We start from the raw sequence: 20,597 nt of genomic DNA on the forward strand, positions 1-20,597 counted from the left end.
GTACCTAGCACTCTCTTTTTATTGCAACACACAAAAATCTGGAGGAACTCAGCGGTTCAGTCAGCATGGCAGTGTAGCGGTTAGCGTAATGCTTTACAGCGCCAGCGACCCGGGTTCAATTCCGGCCACTGTCTGTAAGGAGTTTGTACGTTCTCCCTGTGTCTGTGTGGGTTTCCTCCGGGTACTCTGGGTTCCTCCCACATTCCAAAGATGTACGGATTAGGAAGTTGTGGGCACGCTATGTTGGCGCTGGAAGCGTGGCGACACTTGCGGGCTGCCCCCAGAACACTCTATGCAAAAGATGTTTTTCACTGTGTGTTTCAATGTACATGTGACTAATAAAGAAATCTTATCTTATCTTATCTTACCTATGGAGGGAAATGGACAGCTGACATTTTGGGTCAAGACCCTTTATCTAGACCAGATGAGTCCAGATGAAGGATCTCGACCCAAAACATTGACTGTCCATTCCCCTCCATAGATGCTACCTGACCCGCTGAGTTCCTCCAGCATTTTGTGTGTTGCTCCAGATTTTAGCATCTGCAGTCTTTTGGTCTCCTAAATGGCTTACTCCTTTTTTGAGATGATGGCTATTAGTTCTGGACTTCACCCTCCTTTTGTTGTCCAGCATTTGCAATGTCTTCCTTCTCCAGGGGCTATCCTTCAGTTCCAGCATTATTTGCCCCCTTAATTCCTTTGCTTTCTCTCTCCTCTGTTTTCATTATCTCCTATTTACATCTCCTCTCGGCAAATCAGCAACCTCCCCCACTGGCACCACCACCACGTACACCATTCAGTTTCTCTTGTGCTCCATCCTACCACAGACATTTCACTCCAGCCTCCTATCTTCTCTGCAACGTAAGGCATGTTTAGTTTCTAAGTTTCCTGATGAAAGGTCTCTGCAATTGTTGCCCGCTGAGCATTGCAGCATTTTCGGTTTTTATTTCAGATTTCCAGCATCTGCAGCTTTGTTGCTTTTTGACCTTCTCACATCTACTTATCAAAACCCATCCATCATTTTAAAAGAGCGCTCCCTGGCCACCTTCACCCTTCTCTTCTGGAAGAATGAACAGTCTTCCCTGATAGCTCCTTCCCAGTGTCTCTATCTTCTCTGTACAAGGGGGAGCTCAGAACTGTGCACAGTTATCTAAGTGTGGACTAACCAAGATTCAATAAAAATGCTTACAGTTAAATTAACAAATAATCTCTTTCGGTGCTGTTCATTGAAAGATAAATATAGTCTGAGGTACTGGGGAGAACTTCTGGGGCTATTTTTATTAGTGCCATGGATTTTTATTTGCATCTGGCTAAGAGGACATCAGTTTTATCTGAAAGATGGTAAATCCAACAATATAGCATAACACTCCCATGTCTGCCTAGATTGAAGGCTCAAGTTCTGACAAAGTGACCTGAAGCATTGTTTCTCTTCCCACAGAGGTGGCCTGACCTGCCGAATACTCCTAGCATTTTCTGCATTTACTCAAGTCTCTAGATTGGGACCTTCTGTTGATAAAGTGAGAACGAATCAATGCTGAGACTATGTTACCAGTGGAACACCATTCTTTTCTGATTTTGTCTTCAGTAGGAAAGCTTCACCTAATGAAAGCCCAGGTCATAAATCCGGGTAAATGCCTTACGAATTTTTCCACCAAGATTTCCAGGAAACTCGCTTGATAGGCAAAGCTTTCTATTGAGAGCCTGGTATCTGAAAATTTCCCTTAATAAAGCCAAGTGCTATTGCTGAGCCAAACACCTGAACAAAGTGTTTTGTCTGGGCTTGTGGGACAGGCATGCAGACAATAATTTATTCAAGATTTCCTGAAACAACTACTTAGATTTGTTATGTTGACTCACTTCCATAAACAAGAGAATTGGGTTTTTTTTTTGACTTTTAAAATAATTGCCAATTTAGGGTAATGTTACTTCGTCATAACTTGGGATCCACATTTGGAGTATGACTGGAACTTTTAAAAGTGTTTGACTCACAGGTCAATCTGTCTGCAAGGCAGTTAGATTGCATCAACAAATTCCTGGAAATAAAAATACAGTGCAGCAAATTGACAAGCATGTTAAAAGGCATTGTTGAAGCTGTGAAACATGATTTAACATGTATTGTGCTCCAGATTCCAGTATCTGTAGTCTCTTCATGATTTAACACTGGATGCTCTCAAAATAACAGCAATAACAACTCCTCTTGCATCAAACCACTAGCCCAGATATTCCTTTTAGCTCAAACCCAGTACAAAATCCCTCTGATCCATCCAAAATCCTGGCCCATTCCAGGCTCAGGCCCATTTGAGGATGATTCCTCATGTGTGTTGGGGACACCTCCTTTGGTGGAAGCTCGGTGACTGAATGTGGCACAGCAAGGACACCCGAGTAGCGGGCTCAGTGAAGTTCAGCCCTTCCACTATACCGTTCTCCTTTATGGTGGGAAGCTACATTGGGTAAATAGTATTATTTATTATTCCTACCCCATTCAATAACAAGGGAATCATTCACAACACATATTAAGTGTGTTGACAATTTGGGGCTTTAATTGGATGATAGAAGCCTTGTTAGCCTCACATTCACAGGTTGCCAACAATCCCTTGTTAAACCATGGTTCAGGTGTCAGTCTTAACTGAGTCAGAAAGTGTTGGGCTCAAATGCCACTCCAGAGGCTTGAACACATAACTGGGCTGAGACTGCACTGATGGAGTGCTTTACAACTCTGAGTTAAAGTAAGACATCTGATCTTTCAGGGGTTGCAAAAGATATTGCAGAAAAAAGAACAAGGAAATCCTTCCCTCTGCCCTGACCAATAAATAACCCCTGACTAACTTCACTATAACAGATTACCTGGTCACTACCAAAATGTTTCTTGTGAGCTCACTGCATGCCAACTGGCTACTGCCTTTCTTGCATTGCAGCAGTGGCTAGAATTCACTGGCTTTAAAGGTTTTTGGGATGCCCTACATAAAAACAACCTAGATAAGAAAAAATATCTTTATTAGTCACATGTAAATCGAAACACACAGTGAAATGCATCTTTTTGCGTAGAGTGTTCTGGGGGACAGCCCGCAAGTGTCGCCACGCTTCCGGCGCCAACATAGCACGCCCACAACTTCCCAACCCGTACGTCTTTAGAATGTGGGAGGAAACCGGAGCACCCGGAGGAAACCCACGCAGACACGGGGAGAACGTACAAACTCCTCACAGACAGCGGCCGGAATTGAACCCGGGTCGCTGGCGCTGTAATAGCGTTACGCTAACCGCTACACTACCGTGCCTGCCCACTACACTACTGTAAGTTTTGAATTGATCTTCTCTGTAACTAAATCAGCATTAGGGAGACTCACAACCCTCTAGTGCTGGGAATAATCCATGAATTTCCTTTCTCTGCCCAGGGTGAGTAGTTGTACCATCTTCACCTTGGAGTCTACTGTAAGCAAAGGCCAAATTTATTGAAATCAAAGCAGCAGAAACAGTCAATAAAAATACACTAACCATAGGTCCGGGTAATCCAGCCCGTCCATTTTGTCCTGGTTGACCAGGAATACCAGAAGAGCCCTAAAAACAAATGAGTTGCGAATGTCAGAGAACAATCAGTGCCTTTCCCTGTCTCATCAATGTTACTGTAGTAACTACACATCAAAAATGCTCCAACCGGCTGTACAGTACCTGAGGTTGTGAAATGCACCATGTAATTGCAAACTTCTTATTTCTTTTTATCATTTTAGGTTCATTTGCAAATAAGGAGTACAGATCATTTATTGGTTATATCACTGAATTGGAGAGAAGTTCTTGTACAGAAGGTTGGCCAAGAGATCAAAGGAACTCAGCCTTGGTCTTAACACTCAGTTCAGGGAAGGCAGTCAAACGTCACTTCTCAGTGGGAGCTCACCTTGTTCCAGACTTGAAATGGAAAACTGGAATGCGAAATTTCATTGTTCTAAGGACCGGCAAGTTCAGTAGCCATTGCTTGTTCTGAGATACTGCTGAGAAGGTTGCAACGGGCCTTCCTAAAACTCTCATGAAGGAATATCCACAGTGTTATTGAACAGGGAACTACAGGCATGTGTCTCAGAGATGATGAAGAGATCACAAGACCCCAGCTTTGGATTAAATGCTCAGCTCAGGGAAGGCGGTTCAATGTCACTTCTCAATGGGAGCCCACCTTGTTCCAGACTTGAAGTGGAAAACTGAAATGTAAATTTTCATCTTTCATGTTACGTCATCATTCATATTACCAACGGGAAGCTGTGTAAGAACATAAGAAATAGGAGCAGGAGGAGGCTATCTGGCCCGTTGAGCCTGCTCCGCCATTCAATAAGACCATGGCTGATCTGGCCATGGACTCAGATCCACCTGCCTGCCTTTTCCCCATGACCCTTAATTCCCCCACTATGCAAAAATCTAACGGTGTCTTAAATATATTTAATGAAGTAGCATCTACTGCTTTCTTGAACAGAGAATTCCACAGATTCACTACTCTCTGGGAAAAGCAGTTTCTCTTCATCTCCGTCCTAAATCTACTACTTGCCTCCGTCCTATATCTACTCCTTGACTTTGCACCTTATTGTCTACCTGCAATGTACTTCCCTGTAGCTGTGACACTTTACTTTGTATTCTGTTATTGTTTTTACCCTGTACTACCTCAATGCACTGTGTAACGAATTGATCTGTACGAACGGTATGCAAGACAAGTTTTTCACTGTAGCTATATATAGTGACAATAATAAGCCAAGACCAATGCCAATACTCCCCCAAATCCTGAGGCTATGTCCCCTAGTTCTAGTCTCACCTACCGGTGGAAACAACCTTCCTGCCTCTATCCTATCTGTCCCTTTCATAATTTTATATGTTTCTATGTGTAATTTGAAAGCAAATTTGGGGGTGGTGACATAGTCCTTGTGTTAAATGTTGGTGTGGTGGGTTCAGTTAATGTTGCTGTAGAAGCCTAGTCAACCTGCCTCAGAGCTTCCACTAGATTGTATGCTCAGCAGCCGTGGTATACAGTGGTGGAGAGAATGGACGTTCAGGCTTGAGGATAGGCTGCTACTCTAGTGGATGATGTTGGCCTTCTTGAGACTTGTTGGACCTTCACTCATTCAGGCAAGTGGAGGATAATCCATCACTCCTTGGACTGGGCCTTGCAGATAGCGAACATTTTTGGGGACCCTGCAGGTACATTTTGAAGGATGGCATTTTGTTATCCCAGACTGGCTGAGAGAGAATCCCTAATGAAGGCTTCCTACGAAGAGAGAAGGAAATCAAATGGAACAAGAATCTGTGCTACGCTCACACATCTTTTGGTGCTCACATTGAGTGCCAGAGCTGGGCATCCAGTGGTTTTATACAAGCAACAATGGACAGGCAAAGATTCCCTCAGGGTGACCCATGTAATGTCATCCTGTGGATCACAATGTATATGCTCCCCACCATATTAGAAAGCCATTTAATCTCCTTGAAGGGGAAGAAAAATGGATATGTTCCCAATTAGGGGGAAAAATTCCTTTCTGAGCCCTTTACACAGACAACTACTTCAGGAGGTTACTCTCTCAGTGACTAATGTTGAATCGTATGTGCATTGAGCACATGATCAATAGTTGAATGGGTGCAGCTTTGAGTCTTGTATGGTTGTTTCCTGATATTTATAGCATACCTGAAAAATCCTTTGATGTGTTCCAGCTGAGAATTCAAATGGGAGGAGGGAAATCACAAGGGAATTCAGGATTTCAAGTCATGAAGAGGGAATTTATTTCTTTGCTCTACAGATATTTGTTACAGTCTGGGTTAATTTACTCTTCCAAACATCAGCCTGAAGGATATTCTCCGTTTCCCGGCTTGGTTTTGGATGATGGTAAATACCTCCCCAGCTCACTCTGCCGGGACCAACCCTGATATCTTTTTCCCGGGTCAAGGCTCATTTCATCTCCATTGTTGACTTATGGTGATGGTCCTACAGCCAAAAGAGACTACAGACAGGAAACAGCACGACTGGCACATCATGAGAAAATCTCTAGTGTACCAAGGAACCCTAAGTGAATGGAAACATTCCAAAAAAAGACAGAGGGCTCCCATTGAAGGTCTTAGTCAAAACTGAAGTCTTCAGTAGAGATCTAGGTCATCTGCAGGGTGAAGGGGCCAATGGACAGTCTTATCCTCTGCTCCCAGAACCAATAGCCAGCTTCATGGGAGGGAAGACAAAAGGAGGTGGTGTTTGTGGACAGGAGGTCCATGTGAACATCCGTCTGCACTGGAGATTCCACAACAGGATCAGAAAGGTTACAGTAAGGAAGGAGCCCACTCAGCCCATTAAGTCTGTGCTGGGCTGAGTCAAGAGCAATACAGCTGGTCTTGCTCTCCACAGCCCTGCAAACATTTTCCTTTCAAGTACTTATCCAGTTCCCTATGAAGGCCCTGATTGAATCTTCCTCCCCAACTCCTGGTAGTAGGCATTCCAAACCTCCAGATCACTGACCAGTCACTGCACAAAGAAGCTTTTCCTCGTGTTATTTTGTGGTTCTTTACATTCCTTATATATTATCTGGTTCCTTATTCTTCCGAGGGGACATAATTTGAAGGTGATTGGAGGAAGGTATAAGGGGGATGTCAGGGGTAAGTTTTTTACACAGAGAGTGGTGGGTGTGTGGAACGCACTGCCGGCAGAGGTTGTGGGGGCAGATACATTCGGGACATTTAAGAGACTCTTAGATAGACACATGAATGATAGAGAAATGGAGGGCTATATGGGAGGGAAGCGTCAGATAGATCGTAGAGCAGGATAAAATGTCGGCACAACATCGTGGGCTGAATGGCCTGTACTGTGCTGTAGTGTTCTATGTTCCATTTTCTATGTTCAGTGTTACCCCCTATCTGTTGTCTCTAGACCCTTCATAACATTAAATACCTCCGTCAGATCCCCTTGCCACCTCTTCTGTTCCAAGGGGAGCTCCAACTTCTCCAGCCTATGCACACATCTAAAGTCCTCATGGAATCATCCCCGTAAATCTCTTCTGTGTCCTCTCTAAGGCCTACATATTTTTCTTACAATGTGGTGCCCAGAACTGGACAGAATACTGTTATTGTGGCTGAACCAGCGTCTCATGAAGGTTCATTGTGCTCTTGTACTCTCTGCCTCTGTTTATAAAGCCTGGCATTCTGTGTACTTTTTGAACAGCTTTGTCTCTTGAGGTCCACTAGCATCCTCCTTCGAGTTCACTGGGCTTCCAAATTTGGAAATTGTCCCTGTACTTGGAAGTCAATGTCATTACTATTAAGAAAAGCAGTGTGGTTGGGACTGACCTCGGGGTAGATCACTGTAGCCTTTCCTCTAGTATATAAACAGCCTTTCACCACTACTCTTAGCAGTGGTCAGGTAGCCAGTTCTCCATCCATGCTGCTTCAGTCCCCTTCCATTCCATAGGCTTCACACTTGATGACAACCCATTAATCTGGCACTTTATCAAGTGCCTTTTAGAAGTCCACATAAACATCAACTGCACATCTCTTATAACCCTCTCTGTTATCTCATCAAAAACACCATCATTAGTTAAACATGATTTCCTTTTACAAATCCATCCACTTTCCCCCAACTAGTTCATTTTTGTCCAGGTGACTGGACAATCAGGGCATTGAGTACAGGAGTTGGAATGTTATGTTGAAGTGGTACAAGATGTTGGGGAGGCCAGACTGAGAGTATTGTGTCCTGTCCTGGTCACCTACCTACAGGAAAGATATCAATAAGCTTGAAAGAATGCGGAGAAAATTTACACGGACGTTGCCGGGACTCGAGGACCTGAGTTACAGGTTAGGACTTTATTCCCTGGCGTGCAGGAGAAAGAGGGGAGATCTTATAGAAGTATACAAAATTATGAGGGGTATAGATAGGGTGAATGCATGCAGGCTTTTTCCCCTCAGGTTGGGTGAGACTAGAACTATAGGTCATAGGTTTAGGATGAAAGGTGAAATATGTAAGGGCAATCTGAGGGGGAACTACTTCACTCAGAGGGTGGTGCGAGTGTGGAACGAGCTGCCAACAGAAGTGGTGGATGTGGGTTCAATTGTAACATTTAAGAGAAGTTTGGATAGGTACATGGATGGGAGGGGTTTGGGGGATATGGTCTGGGTGCAGGTAGATGGGATTAGGCAGCAAAACAGGTCGGCATGGACTAGATGGGCCGAAGGGCCTGTTTCTGTGCTGTAGTGCTCTATGGCTCTATGACTGAAAATTCTGCTCTTGCTTATCATTTCTAAACTTTTTATCACTGTAGGTGGCCCCCATATTACAGGGGGTTGTGTTCCTAAAAAAATGGAGAGTGTCACGATTTTCTGTAACGTGAAGCTATCTCATCTGGGCATGCATAAAAGAGACGTGAGTTGAAAAAAAAATTCTACATTTATTTAGTTACTTTTTTTTCCCACATAAATTCTGTGAGACCAAGTTTTATTCCGTATCACAAATTTTTGGACAGTGATTTGCGAATTCTGTAAGAGCCAATTTTTGTAACCTGAATGGCAGGGAGTCATCTGTCCTGAGGTAACTGACTGATTGATATGTACTGGGTTTATCTGTACACCTTTCTTTTAGAAACAATGCTCGGGCACCAGTCCCATGTCTACACACACTTGGAAGATTCTGGCCAGTACTTCTGCAATTTCCATTCTCACTTCTCTCTACAACCCAGAATGCCACCCATCTGAACCTGGTGCCTCACCCACTCTTAAGTACATCTGGCCTTTCTCAAACTTCCTCATCATCAGCTTTTAACCAATCTAGGATCTCAGTTGCACCTTCCTTTGCTGAAACTGCAGCAGCATTTTCTTTCTTGATAAACACTGATCTAATTCATTTAGTAGCCCGTCCCACTCACCCCAGACATCCTCCCTTCTCCCCTCACCCATCGGGCAGAAGAATCAAAAGCCTGAAAACATGTACCACCAGGCTCAAGGTCAGCTTCTATCCCGCTGTTATAAGGTCCCCTAGTACAATAAGATGGACTCTTGACCTCACAACCTACCTCGCTGTGGCTTTGCACCTTATTGTCTGCCTGCACTGCACCTTCTCTGTAATCTGCATTCTGTTATTGTTTTCCCTTGTACTACCTCAATGCACTGTTGTAATGAATTGATCTGCATGGATGGCATGCAAGACAGGTTTTTCACTGTACCTTGGTACATGTGACAATAATAGACCAATTTACCAATTTTTGTGATCTCAGTGTCCTTTGCTATTCTGGCCATTCTAGACGGGTAAGCACAGGTCAATAAAAGATTGCTACACCTCTTGTGCTGGGAAATCATTGTTCTTGGAGAAGTCCATCACTAACCAATTAAAGCTAAACACCGGACACAATTCCAAACCCAGGAAGAGACTACTGGAGTTTCCTTGAAGAAATGCAACATCCACTGCCTCCTGGGAATCTCTGGCCCCGGAGCCCTCAAAGAAAAGGAGAATCTGAGGTGGCATTAGGAACCTTGAGTTGGTGCATTGGGAGCACGGAAAAGCCCTACGCAATTAGTAGGAGAAATGCACTCCCTCCCAAACTACCCATCTGCCCCCCCCATCAGACTCCTCCTTCCTCTTCTGTGGAAGAGTCTGTGATTCCCACATTAGCCACGTCATCTACTCAGAGGCCACATAACTGGAGTGGAAACAAGTCATCCTTGATCTTGAGGGACTGCCTAAGAAGAAGAAGAAAACCCAAGCATGCCGTCTGGAAAAATGAAGTCAACGTTTTCAATTGGATCTGATCCTTTCCCATCTGGTCTGAAGGCTGCAATGGGGAGAAAACAGGGTTAAAAAAATCTCTCAATTGAGTTGAACTTACCTTTTCACCTGGAGAACCCTGTTCGCCTTTTTCACCCTACAAATAGAGAGTGAGTCAATCAACTACTGAACAAATATTTGAAGACTGTTGAACATGTGGAATCTCTGTAACCTGCAAATCTGATCTATCAGACACAAGCACAGGGTCAGTGCTTGTGAGAAAGCACAATTCCGTCCAATAATTTGTTTCAAGGCTTTGACTTGGTGCTGTGCAGAGAGGGTCCAGGATTGCACAGTTTACAGGTGGGAGACCTGTACCAGAAGGATATTGCAAAGGCAGAACTTCTGTTCTGAAGGGACCCTTTGTCTCCTGTATATGGTGGCCCATTTGGGAGGGAGGGAGTTACAACAGAGGGTGACTACCTTGAGCTTCAAATCCTGCCAATGCCATTTTATGTGACTGAAAGTTATAAATCTGCTAGACTGCGTGAGGAGGCAGTGGGATAAAATCTACTGATTGTTGTAAAAACTTCTGTTGATGTTGCCAACACCAAATCAAAACCATAACTCCTGCTTGACTTCATTTACTGGACAATCTCAACAATCTGGGGGCTTGCTTGGTTGGTGCCAGTCAACAGATTAGCAGATTTATTATCTTCCATTCCACTTACTGAGATGGGATGGGAACTGATGCCCTTCAGGGTAACTCTACATTAGCATTCACATCTTTGATTCTCTACCCAGAACTCATTTTACCGAGGCATATTCAGTCTGCTCATAGATTACTTGTAAGGCACGCCAAAGAATAAGATAACTTGAAATCTGTTAGGTCTTCTAAGCATTTAATAACCTAACTTCCGTTAACTATAGAAGACCATAAGATATAGGAGCAGAATTAGGCCATTCAGCCCATCGAGTCTGCTCCGCCATTCAATCGTGACTTATTTTTTTCAACCCCATTCTCCTGCCTTCTCCCTGTAACCCTTAACCCCTTTACCAATCAAGAACCTATCAGTCTCTGCCTTAAATATACCCAATGACTTGGCCTCCACAGCCCTCTGTGGCAACAAATTCCACAGACTCACCACCCTCTGGCTGAAGGAATTCCTCCTCACCTCAGTTCTAAAGGGACGTCCCTTTATTCTGAGGCTGTGCCCTCGGATCCTGATGCGTGGCACTTTGATACACTAAGTCCCTCTGCTTCTGATGTGGACCAAATTAAGGTAATTACTTCAATCATATTAGTTATTTATAAATATTTACTCTCTCGGAATGATGACAGTATACTATTACACATATTCCTCCACACAACAGAAGACATCACTGCAAGACAATGACAGGAATCTCGAGGAAATTCCACACTCCTACAACTTTTCTTGAAGTAAATGTGAGTCTCAAGGATAATAACTTGCCTGCCTCTGAGCGTGAACTCCTTGCCCAGAAATCCAGTAAACCACCAAGCCCAGAAAATAGGTTTAGGGTGAAGGGTTTTCTAAATTATTTAAAATTCTTACTGGGGACCCCTTAGATCCAGGAAGTCCGGGTTTTCCAGGTATGCCTGGTAGTCCAAATTCACCAGAGCTTTCCATATCCTATTGGAAAGATAGAAAATATATTAAAATATGGCTTGTGAAATCAACAGTCAAATTACATGTTTCAAATCCTAACTTTGAAATACCTATTGCATTTTATTCTTTGCAGGGGAGAGCGGCTGTGGAATTTCTTCTATGATCTTGAAAACACTGGAGTAGATCTCCAGCTTTGGAAGTTCACTTCACCATTCATGGGAGATCTGAACCAGAATCTTTTTTTACCTGCTTCGTTCCATATCTTAACAAACAGTGATTGATCTCATTAAACCCTTTCAAATGACCCAAACCCTATGGGGTTCAAAATTTTCATTAATCTTTGAGTGAAACTTATCCTTTAATCCATTCAGCAGAATATATCAAGTCTTCAGAGTCATAGAGTCATAGAGCAACACAGCATGGATACAGGCCCTTCGGCCCAACCAGTCCATGCCAACCATGGTGCCCACCCAGCTAGTCCCAATTTCCTGCGCTCGGCCCATATCCCTCTAAGCCCCGCCCCTCCATGTATTTCTTAAATGAGACTATTGTACCTGCCTCAATCACTTCTTCTGGCAGCTCGTTCCATATACTCACCACCCTCTGCGTGAAAAAGTTGCCCCTCAGGTCCCTTTTAAATCTTTCCCCTCTCACCCTAAACCCCCTAGTTTTGGACTCCCCTACCCTGGGGAAAAGACTGTTACTGTCCACTTTATCTATGCCTCTCATAGCTTTAAACACTTCTATAAGGTGGCCCTTCATACTCCTACGTTCCAAGGAATAAAGACCTAGTCTGGCCAACCTCTCCCTATAACTCAGGCCCTCTCGTCCTGGCAACATCCTCATGAATCTTTTCTGCACTCTTTGCAGTTTAACCACATCTTTCCTATAACAGGGTGACCAAAACTGTACACAGTGCTCCAAGTGCGGCCTCACCAATGACTTATACAACTGCAACATAATGTCCCAACTCCTATACTCAATGCCCTGACTGAAGGCATGCGTCCTAAATGTCTTTTTCACCACCATATCTACGTGTGACGCCACTTTCAACGAACTATGCACTTGTACTCCTATGTCGCTCTGTTCCATTACACTCCCTAGTGCCCTACCATTAAGCGTATAAATCCTACACTGGTTTGAATTTCCTCACACTTATTTGTATTGAAATCCACTTGTCACTCCTCGGCCTACTTGTCTAACTGATCAAGATCCCCCTCCTCCCCAGTAATATGAATGTTCTCCAAAACATTTCTACTTGTTTCCCTTATCTCTTGAGCAACCATGATTTTCTCCTCAGTAAACACTGAGGAGAAATATTCGTTAAAAATCTCACCCATCTCCTGTGGCTTAGAGATAGGCGGCCCTGCTGATCTCTAAGGGGACCTACTCTCTCCCTTGCCACCCTTTCACTCTTAATACATGCCCTCTTTTTACTACCATCGGGGAGGAGGTACAGGAACCTGAAGACTCACACTCAATGATTCAGGAACAGCTTCTTCCCCTCCACCATCAGATTTCTGAACAGTCCACGAACCCATGAACACTACCTCGTTATTCCTTTTTTTTCACTATTTATTTATTTTGTAATTTATAGTAATTTTACATCTTTGCACTGTATTGCTGCTGCAAAACCACAAATTTCATGACATATAAGTCAGTGACAATAAACCTGATTCTGACTCTGAACCTCTTGGGATTTTCCTTCACCTTGCCTGCCAGATCCATCTCATACCGTCTCTTTGCTCTCCTGATTTCCCTCTGAAGTGTATTCTTAATCTTTTTATAATCATCAGGGGATTCACTCATCCCTGACCTCCTTAACCCAATGTATGCTTCCTTCTTTCTCTTGACCAGAACCTCATTACCTCTCATCAGCCAGGGTTCCCTAAACTTGCCAGGTTTACCCTTCACCCTAACGGGAACATGCTGCTCCTGGACTCTTGATATCACACTCTTAAAAGCCTCCCACTTGCTATTTGTTCCTTTCCCTTCAAACAGGCTCTCCCAGCCGACCTCTGCTAGATCCTGCCTATTTCCCCCAAAATTAGCCCTGCTCCAGTTTAGGACCCTAACCTGTGGACCTGTCCTATCCTTTTCCATCGCTATCTTAAAACCAATAGAACTGTGGTCACTAGAGCCAAACTGCTCCCTGGTGCACTAATGTCTTTAGAAGACACTCTAATGACTTTGGAAGACATTAACCAGGGTGTGCCCAGGGGAAGGAGTCACTTATGCTTTGTTTTGCTTTCCTGGCTCAGTGGGTCCTGACATAGTGAAATGAGGGTGTTCCAACCTTCCAATGGTTAGAAGTGGGCCCAACCTGGACTGGTAGTTGGTATCCAAGGAGGCGACCTTCATTGACATCTAATCTGAAACATAACACTGCAACTTGACCACTACTCTAAAGGAAGGTAGTGGATGATGTGCTCAAGACTTTTGGAGTAAGTCATTACTTCATAGACTTCTGTCTCAGACTTCTGCAAACATGACTGACCTGCCACTTTTCTAATCAATTCAGTCTAACTCTGCGTAGAGTCCATTTCCTTCCCTGAAGTAAGAAGCCCTAAGGAATACCAATGAACTGATGAATCTGATAATGGCTTTTATCATTGGTGGTGGGAGGAGTGGGGGTTAGCGGTGGTATGGGGTTCTACATATAGATTGGGATACCTAGGAAATGAGCAAATATAGAAAGGAGAGATTCCAAGTCAGTATGCACTGTCCCATTCATAGAACATAGAACAGTACAGTACAGGCCCTTCAGCCCACAATGTTGTGCTGACCTTTATAAACCTTATCCCCATTCAATCTATCCCCCTCTCTGCTTCACCTCCCATAACCCTCTATTTTTCTTTCGTCCATGTGCCTATCTAATAGTCTCTTAAATGACCCTATCGTATTGGCCCCTACCACCAGCCCCGGCAGTGCGTTCCAGGCACCCACCACTCTCTGTGTAAAAAACCTACCTCTGACATCCCCCTGAACTTTCCTCCACACACGTTAAATAGGTGACCTCTAGTATTGGCCATTGTCACCCTGGGGAAAAGATACTGGCTGTCCACTCTGTCTATGCCTCTCATAACCCTATACACCTCTATCAAGTCTCCTTTCATCCTCTGTCGCTCTAAAGAGAAAAACCCTAATCGCTCAGCCTCTCCTCATAAGACATGCTCTCCAACCCAGGCAGCATCCTTGTAAATCTCCTCTGCACCCTCTCCAAAGCTTCCACATCCTTCCTATAATGTGGTGACCAGAACTGAACACAATATTCCAAGTGTGGTCTCACCAGAGTCTTACAGAGCTGCAACGTTACCTCGCAGCTCTTGAACTCAATCCCCTGACTAATGAAGGCCAGCACACCATATGCCTTCTTAACTGCCCTATCCACTTGTGCGGCAACTTTGAGGGATCTATGTACCTGGACTCCATGATCTCTCTGTTCCTCCACACTACCAATACTTGCTGTACCCTGCACCCAGTACTAACTGAGTGTCCCATTTAATTCTAGTCTGATCCCTCATGTTTCCATTCTAGTGCTGGTGAAATGGTCAGCAAATTACTGTTTTGCTGTTGATTATTTGGTTTATTTATGTAGGTCTAAGTCCCCATGTACCATCTTACTGGGGATATCCTTCTGGTTGATATCTAAGGCTCTTCTCAGTACTCCAGTGTGGCTGCTAACAAATTTCCTATCCAAATGTTAAGAAAATGTCTGCCACCTGGTTGTATGAAGTTATCTTCATGTTATATTTCCTATCCAGCTTTCTGCACTCCATTCCCTTGTCCACAAGCTCGCCTGCAATAGAACTAATATCCTTTGCTGTTGCTCTAATTCACGTTCATCAATTGTCAACATTTTCTAACAGCTTTGCCTATTAAGCACTTTAATTCAATGCTTGGTTGATTTTAGCCACAGTGTCGTAGGGAGATACAACAGGTCCTTCAGCCCATTTACACTAATTCTATATTAATCACATTTACTCCTGCATTAATCCTGGAGTAACTCATGTTAATGGTCATTTCCAGGTAAGTTTGTGTTGATTGCAATATTAGACCAGGCAAATTCAGTCACGGCCCATGTTAGCTCACTTTAAGTCATCCCAGCATTAGAAGTGTACCTCATCATTGTGCAAAGCACACTCAGCATGATGATCAATGTCTTTGCAGATTCAGGTTTTCTAAGTCTGTAATAACAGGTGTGTGACATTCTAGGAGTCAGCCTTGGCCACGATCTCATGCCTGGACTGCTCTCTCTGTAGAAGTCAAGGCAACAGTGAATCTCAACTTCCTGCTCACTGGATCATTTCAGGCAGTCACCCCTGAGATCCATATCACCATCTTGGTTTATTGTCCATGTACCAATGAAGGAATCACCTGGCTTCTGTGATTATACAGGATGAGTTCAAATTTTTGGTGTGAAACAGGTAACGTTTCAAACACTGGGATTTCCTAGCACTTCCCACCAATGCAGGTAGCCACAGACTGCGCCAGTGTGCCTGTTAAGGCTCCCCTCAATGATACAGATCTTTCCATTAGTGGAAAGGGTCTCCACTCACTAAATGTACAAGTCACCATGGGTCATGAGAAGAATTAACAATGGTCAATACAATGTTCCCCAGCAGCTCTCATGACCCTTTAGCCATTCGGGAATCTGCACGGCCTCCCGCTTACAGTGGTCAGCTCTGTGCTGAGGGATGGATCATGGGAGATACTGCCCTCAATTTCCATAGCTGATACCTTTTCACACCCCGACCACACCAGCTGAGCTTCGACATAACCCCACGCACAACCATGAGGATAGTCGTGGGGAGTGCTGCTGGTCCCATGAAGGTGCCTTCGTCAGCAGGCAGTGTAGAGGTGCGGAGAGTTCAGGAGAGCGCTGCACACTGCACACCTCTGCAAACAGAGTGCCTGAGGATCCCTAGGGCCCAGGAGGCTGACGCACAACTGTCAGGAAGAAGAGGAGCAGGAGGACTCTCTGAGGAGCAGCTTTATCTTCCAGCCGAGGAGGTGGATGCATTGTCTGGATGAACAGGAACAGATTCTCTTATAAAGAGAAGCTCCTCCTGAGCATGCTGCACTGTCACAGTCCCCATGCAAACCAAGTGACCCTCTCTGCACTCCATTACCACAATAATGACCAATAAACACTGAAGCAGCCTGGGTGACACATAATGCTGCCCTACTTGATGCTCATGTAGGTGCTCCTGTACTGCTTATAGAACATAGAACAGTGCAGCACAGAACAGGCCCTTCGGCCCACAATGTTGCGCTGACACAACTATTCCCTCCTACCTACAGAATGTCCATATCCCTCCATTTTCCTCTCATTCATGTGCCCATCCAAACCCCTCTTAAACGCCCCCAATGATTTTGCCTCCACCACCCTATTCCAGGCATCCACCACTCTCTCAGTAAAAAACACACCCCTCACGTCTGTTCTGAACCTACCCCCTCTCACCTTAAATGCATGCTTATACACAAGTGCATCCCTGATCCAACTACTTCAATGGCTGACGACAATATCGGCCTTTCTCCACTTTGCTTAAAGCCCTCCGACCTTGCATAAAATACTTTCATAGAACATAGAACACTACAGCACAGTACAGGCCCTTCGGCCCACAATGTTGTGCCGACATTTTATCCTGCTTGAAGATCTATCTAACCCTTCCCTCCTACGTAGCCCTCCGTTTCTCTCTCATTCATGTGGCTATTTAAGAGTCTCTTAAATGTCCCTAATGTATCTGCCCCCACAACCTCTGCCAGCAGTGCGTACCACAACACCCATCACTCTCTGTGTAAAAAACTTACCCCTGACATCCCCCTTCTTCCTTCCTCCAGTCATCTTAAAATTATGTCCCCTCATGTTAGCCTTGAAGGATCGCCACTCTGCAGGCACGAACAATGGTCGAAAGCTTCCACAGCCCGGGCTGCTGACCCACATCAGTGGTAAATACCCACTGGTAAAATGGTAATAAACTGCATTAAATTAACTGGGCAACCAATGAAACAAAAAATTACTCTTGTAATGAATCTGATGCCACACAATAAATAAATACTCATGCTTGCTCTACAATAATAGTGACACAAAACTTCCTCTACTCTTCCAGTCCTGATGAAGGGTCTCGATCCAAAACGTCGACCGTCCATTTCCCTCCACAGATGCTGCCTGACCAGCTGACTTCCTCCAGCATCTTGCTTTTCATTACAATAATGGTGAGTTGTTTTTGAACATCTATAAATATCTTTTGCTAATAACATATAGTAGCACACTCATCATCAATTCAGTTCAGCAAACCCTCTTTGGTTTGAGAAAGCACGCACATCAACTGATTCCGAGCTCATCAATAAACCAACTCAACAATCAAAGGGTTCCCAATGCTTTATGTTTCTTTGAACACCTCACTCCCCACGTCCTGGTATTACTGCACTGACAGCTGCCAAGGAGAGAATCCTGGATAGTACAATCATAGTCCTGACTACATACATTGAGATATATGGTGCCCTTGAATCTCGCTTGCCTGGAGGTTTTTGATTAAATTACTTAGAAGTTTTCATCCTAGCCTTAACAATGAATGCTGGCACATATTGTATGGAATTCCATCCTGGTATCCATACCTTACCAGAGTCAGCAGCTGAGATTTTTCACACTGTTTCATGTCATGTGTAGACCCAAAGGTGAATTTCCTTTAGCAACAACTAATCAATCTTATCCAGTATTTTTGCTTTGTGATGTTAGGAAGCTCTGACTTGGGAAATGTTACAATATTGGACTTTATTCCTTGGAGCGTAGAAGAATTAGGGGAGATTTGATAGAGGTTTACAAAATTATGAGGGGTATAGACAGAGTAAGTGTGAGTAGGCTCTTTCCACTTAGATTAGGAGAGATAAGTACGAGAAGACATGGCTTTAGGGTGAAAGGGGAAAGGTTTAAGGGGAGTATTAGGGGGAACTCCTTCACTCAGGGAGTGGTGGGAGTGTGGAATGAGCTGCCATCTGACGTGGTAAATGTGGGCTCACTCTTAAGTTTTAACAATAAATTGGATAGATACATGGATGGGAGAGGTCTGGAGGGTTATGGACTGGGTGCAGGTCAATGGGACTAGCGGAATAAAGTTTCAGCACAGACTAGAAGGGTTGAATGGCCTGTTTTCTGTGCTGTAGTGTTCTATGGAAAGAGAAGAGAATATAAGGGGATTAGGGCATCCTTATAATTATTTTACAAGGTTACTATGTTCCTCTTTTATGGGGCACGGGCCAGTGGAGTTAATTTCACCTTAGGCAACTTAGCGGAAGAATATGAATAGAAAGTCATGGCTTGGGGATTGGTACAGGATGCTTCAGTATGAAGTGAATTTTGGAGGTATGCAGCAAGGCACAGGATACTATAGGGTGGGTTTAGTGCTACTGACAAAGGAGGGATTTCTAGGTATATATGATGAATGGATATTTACATAAATTTAGTGCACTGGAGTGAACTTCTATTGATGTTCAGAGATTTATGAGTCAATGTGTCACTGATCAGATTATATTCATGGAGAGCAGGGATTTATGTAGGGGTAGTTGATGTAAATTTCATACCAGTTACAAATGCTGGAGAGGGGATAGAATTAAATACCTGCACATGCAAGAGAGCTAGTATCCAGAGCTGCACTTGGCACTGGGCAGCCCAGCGGAGCTAACTGAATGCAGTTAGGACCACAGTGCTGAGGATATGGCCTGGAAGAGAATACTGATGCTGGTTTACTTCTCCTTTCGTGAATTTGAAGGATATTACAGAAACAGCAGGAGTGATATCCTTCCAGTACCTTGGGATGCCTACTACAGGTAGACCTGGTCTTGGAAGCATTTAGTAGGGCAGGGATCCCTCTTACCCAATAGACCGTGAGTTTTGTGCCAGGCTTGAGGTCCTAATCAGTCGACCAAAGGCTGTGCTGACAAACTGAAGGAGATGCTGCCCCAGTTCTGTCACTGGAAGAGATTATCAGGCAGACAGAGGAAAAGATTCAAGGATGTGCTCAAAGCTTCCTTGATAAAATGCAATATCCTGACTGACTCCCTGGTCCGCGATCACTCAACGCGGAGAAGGAACATTTAGGATAGTATTGAGAACTCCAAGTCCGTGCACTGGCAGCATATAGAAGCCCAGAGTAAACACCTCCTCATAGACTATCCACTGCCCACCCATCAAGCACCTCCTGCCCATCTATGGAAGAGACTGTGATTCCCACATTGGCCTCACCAGCCATATCGGAAGCCACAGACTAGTGTGGAAGCAAGTCACCCTCAATCCCAAACAGCCGCCTAGGAAGATGAAGAATTATTGAGAGTAAAAGCTAGTTTTGAATTCACAAGCAAGGTGGAAGAATTGTGCAAGTGGGGAGACTTTTGGCTGCCAGACCTTCCCTTGAATATCTCCTTTGTGTTGGCATCTATAGCAAGGGATGGCAATCAAAGTGCTGATTGGCCAGAGTGCTCCATGTCTGCCCATAATTAAATATTTTTTTAAGTTTTATTTACAGCGTGGTAACAGGCCCTTCTGGCCCAATGAGTCCATGCTGCCCATTTTAAAGCCCCATATTAACCTACCCATACGTCTTCAGAATGTGGGAGGAAACCGGAGCACCCAGAGGAAGCCAACGCAGGCACAGCAGAATGTACAAACTCCTTACAGACAGTGACGGGAATCGAACCCCGATTGCTGGCGCAGTAATAGCGTCGCACTAACCGCTACACTACAGTGCCGCTTAATATCTTCTGGTGGATGTTTGATTGGACTGACAGGGGAGTTCAGCAACCCATTGGCTTTGCCAATTTCTGGTCTGCTTTACTGAGCCTGCGTAGACTCCCAGATCTCTTTCAGCTTTATGCTTAGTCATTTTAGTACTATTTGTGGAATAACTGCTGTGAGTGTGCCTCCTGCTTGCATTCAGCGATTTATATGGGCATATGGTAAATTTCCATTGTCGGCTTTCTGCTGCTTGCCTATCTGATCCAACTATTTGTATTTCTGAGCTGCCCCTGCTGAATCCACAGCCTGCCCTGACACCACCCATCCTCCCCCCTCTCTCCCCATGGTCTTCACATACAGGTCTGACCAATTTGCATTCACACTTCTCAATCCATGCATTTCCTGTAAATCTAAAGGAGTAACAGTGCCCTTCTTGGTATCTCATCCTCCATCCATGCCTCAATCTTTCCTTCCTAATTGTCAGTTGTTTCCTAAACCATTGCCAGAGCTAATCTTACATTGCTGAACTTTTTGATTTAAT

The 20,597-nt window shown here is 44.3% G+C and overlaps 1 protein-coding gene across 4 annotated transcripts in view; it reads right to left on the minus strand.

Annotated features, from left to right (window-relative positions):
• The window catches only part of LOC127574270 (collagen alpha-1(XV) chain-like), a 226,190-nt gene that overhangs the window by 55,967 nt on the left and 149,626 nt on the right, over nt 1–20,597 (minus strand). For all 4 annotated transcript variants that reach the window (XM_052023136.1, XM_052023134.1, XM_052023133.1 and 1 more), the window contains 3 exons: nt 11,269–11,346; nt 9,816–9,851; nt 3,490–3,552 (listed from right to left, as the gene is read on the minus strand). In XM_052023136.1, coding sequence (XP_051879096.1) covers nt 3,490–3,552; nt 9,816–9,851; nt 11,269–11,346 — 177 coding nt within the window. The remainder of the gene's footprint in view (nt 1–3,489; nt 3,553–9,815; nt 9,852–11,268; nt 11,347–20,597) is intronic.

This window comes from Pristis pectinata, chromosome 9 (assembly GCF_009764475.1).
Source record: "Pristis pectinata isolate sPriPec2 chromosome 9, sPriPec2.1.pri, whole genome shotgun sequence".
Classification (NCBI taxonomy): Eukaryota; Metazoa; Chordata; class Chondrichthyes; order Rhinopristiformes; family Pristidae; genus Pristis; species Pristis pectinata.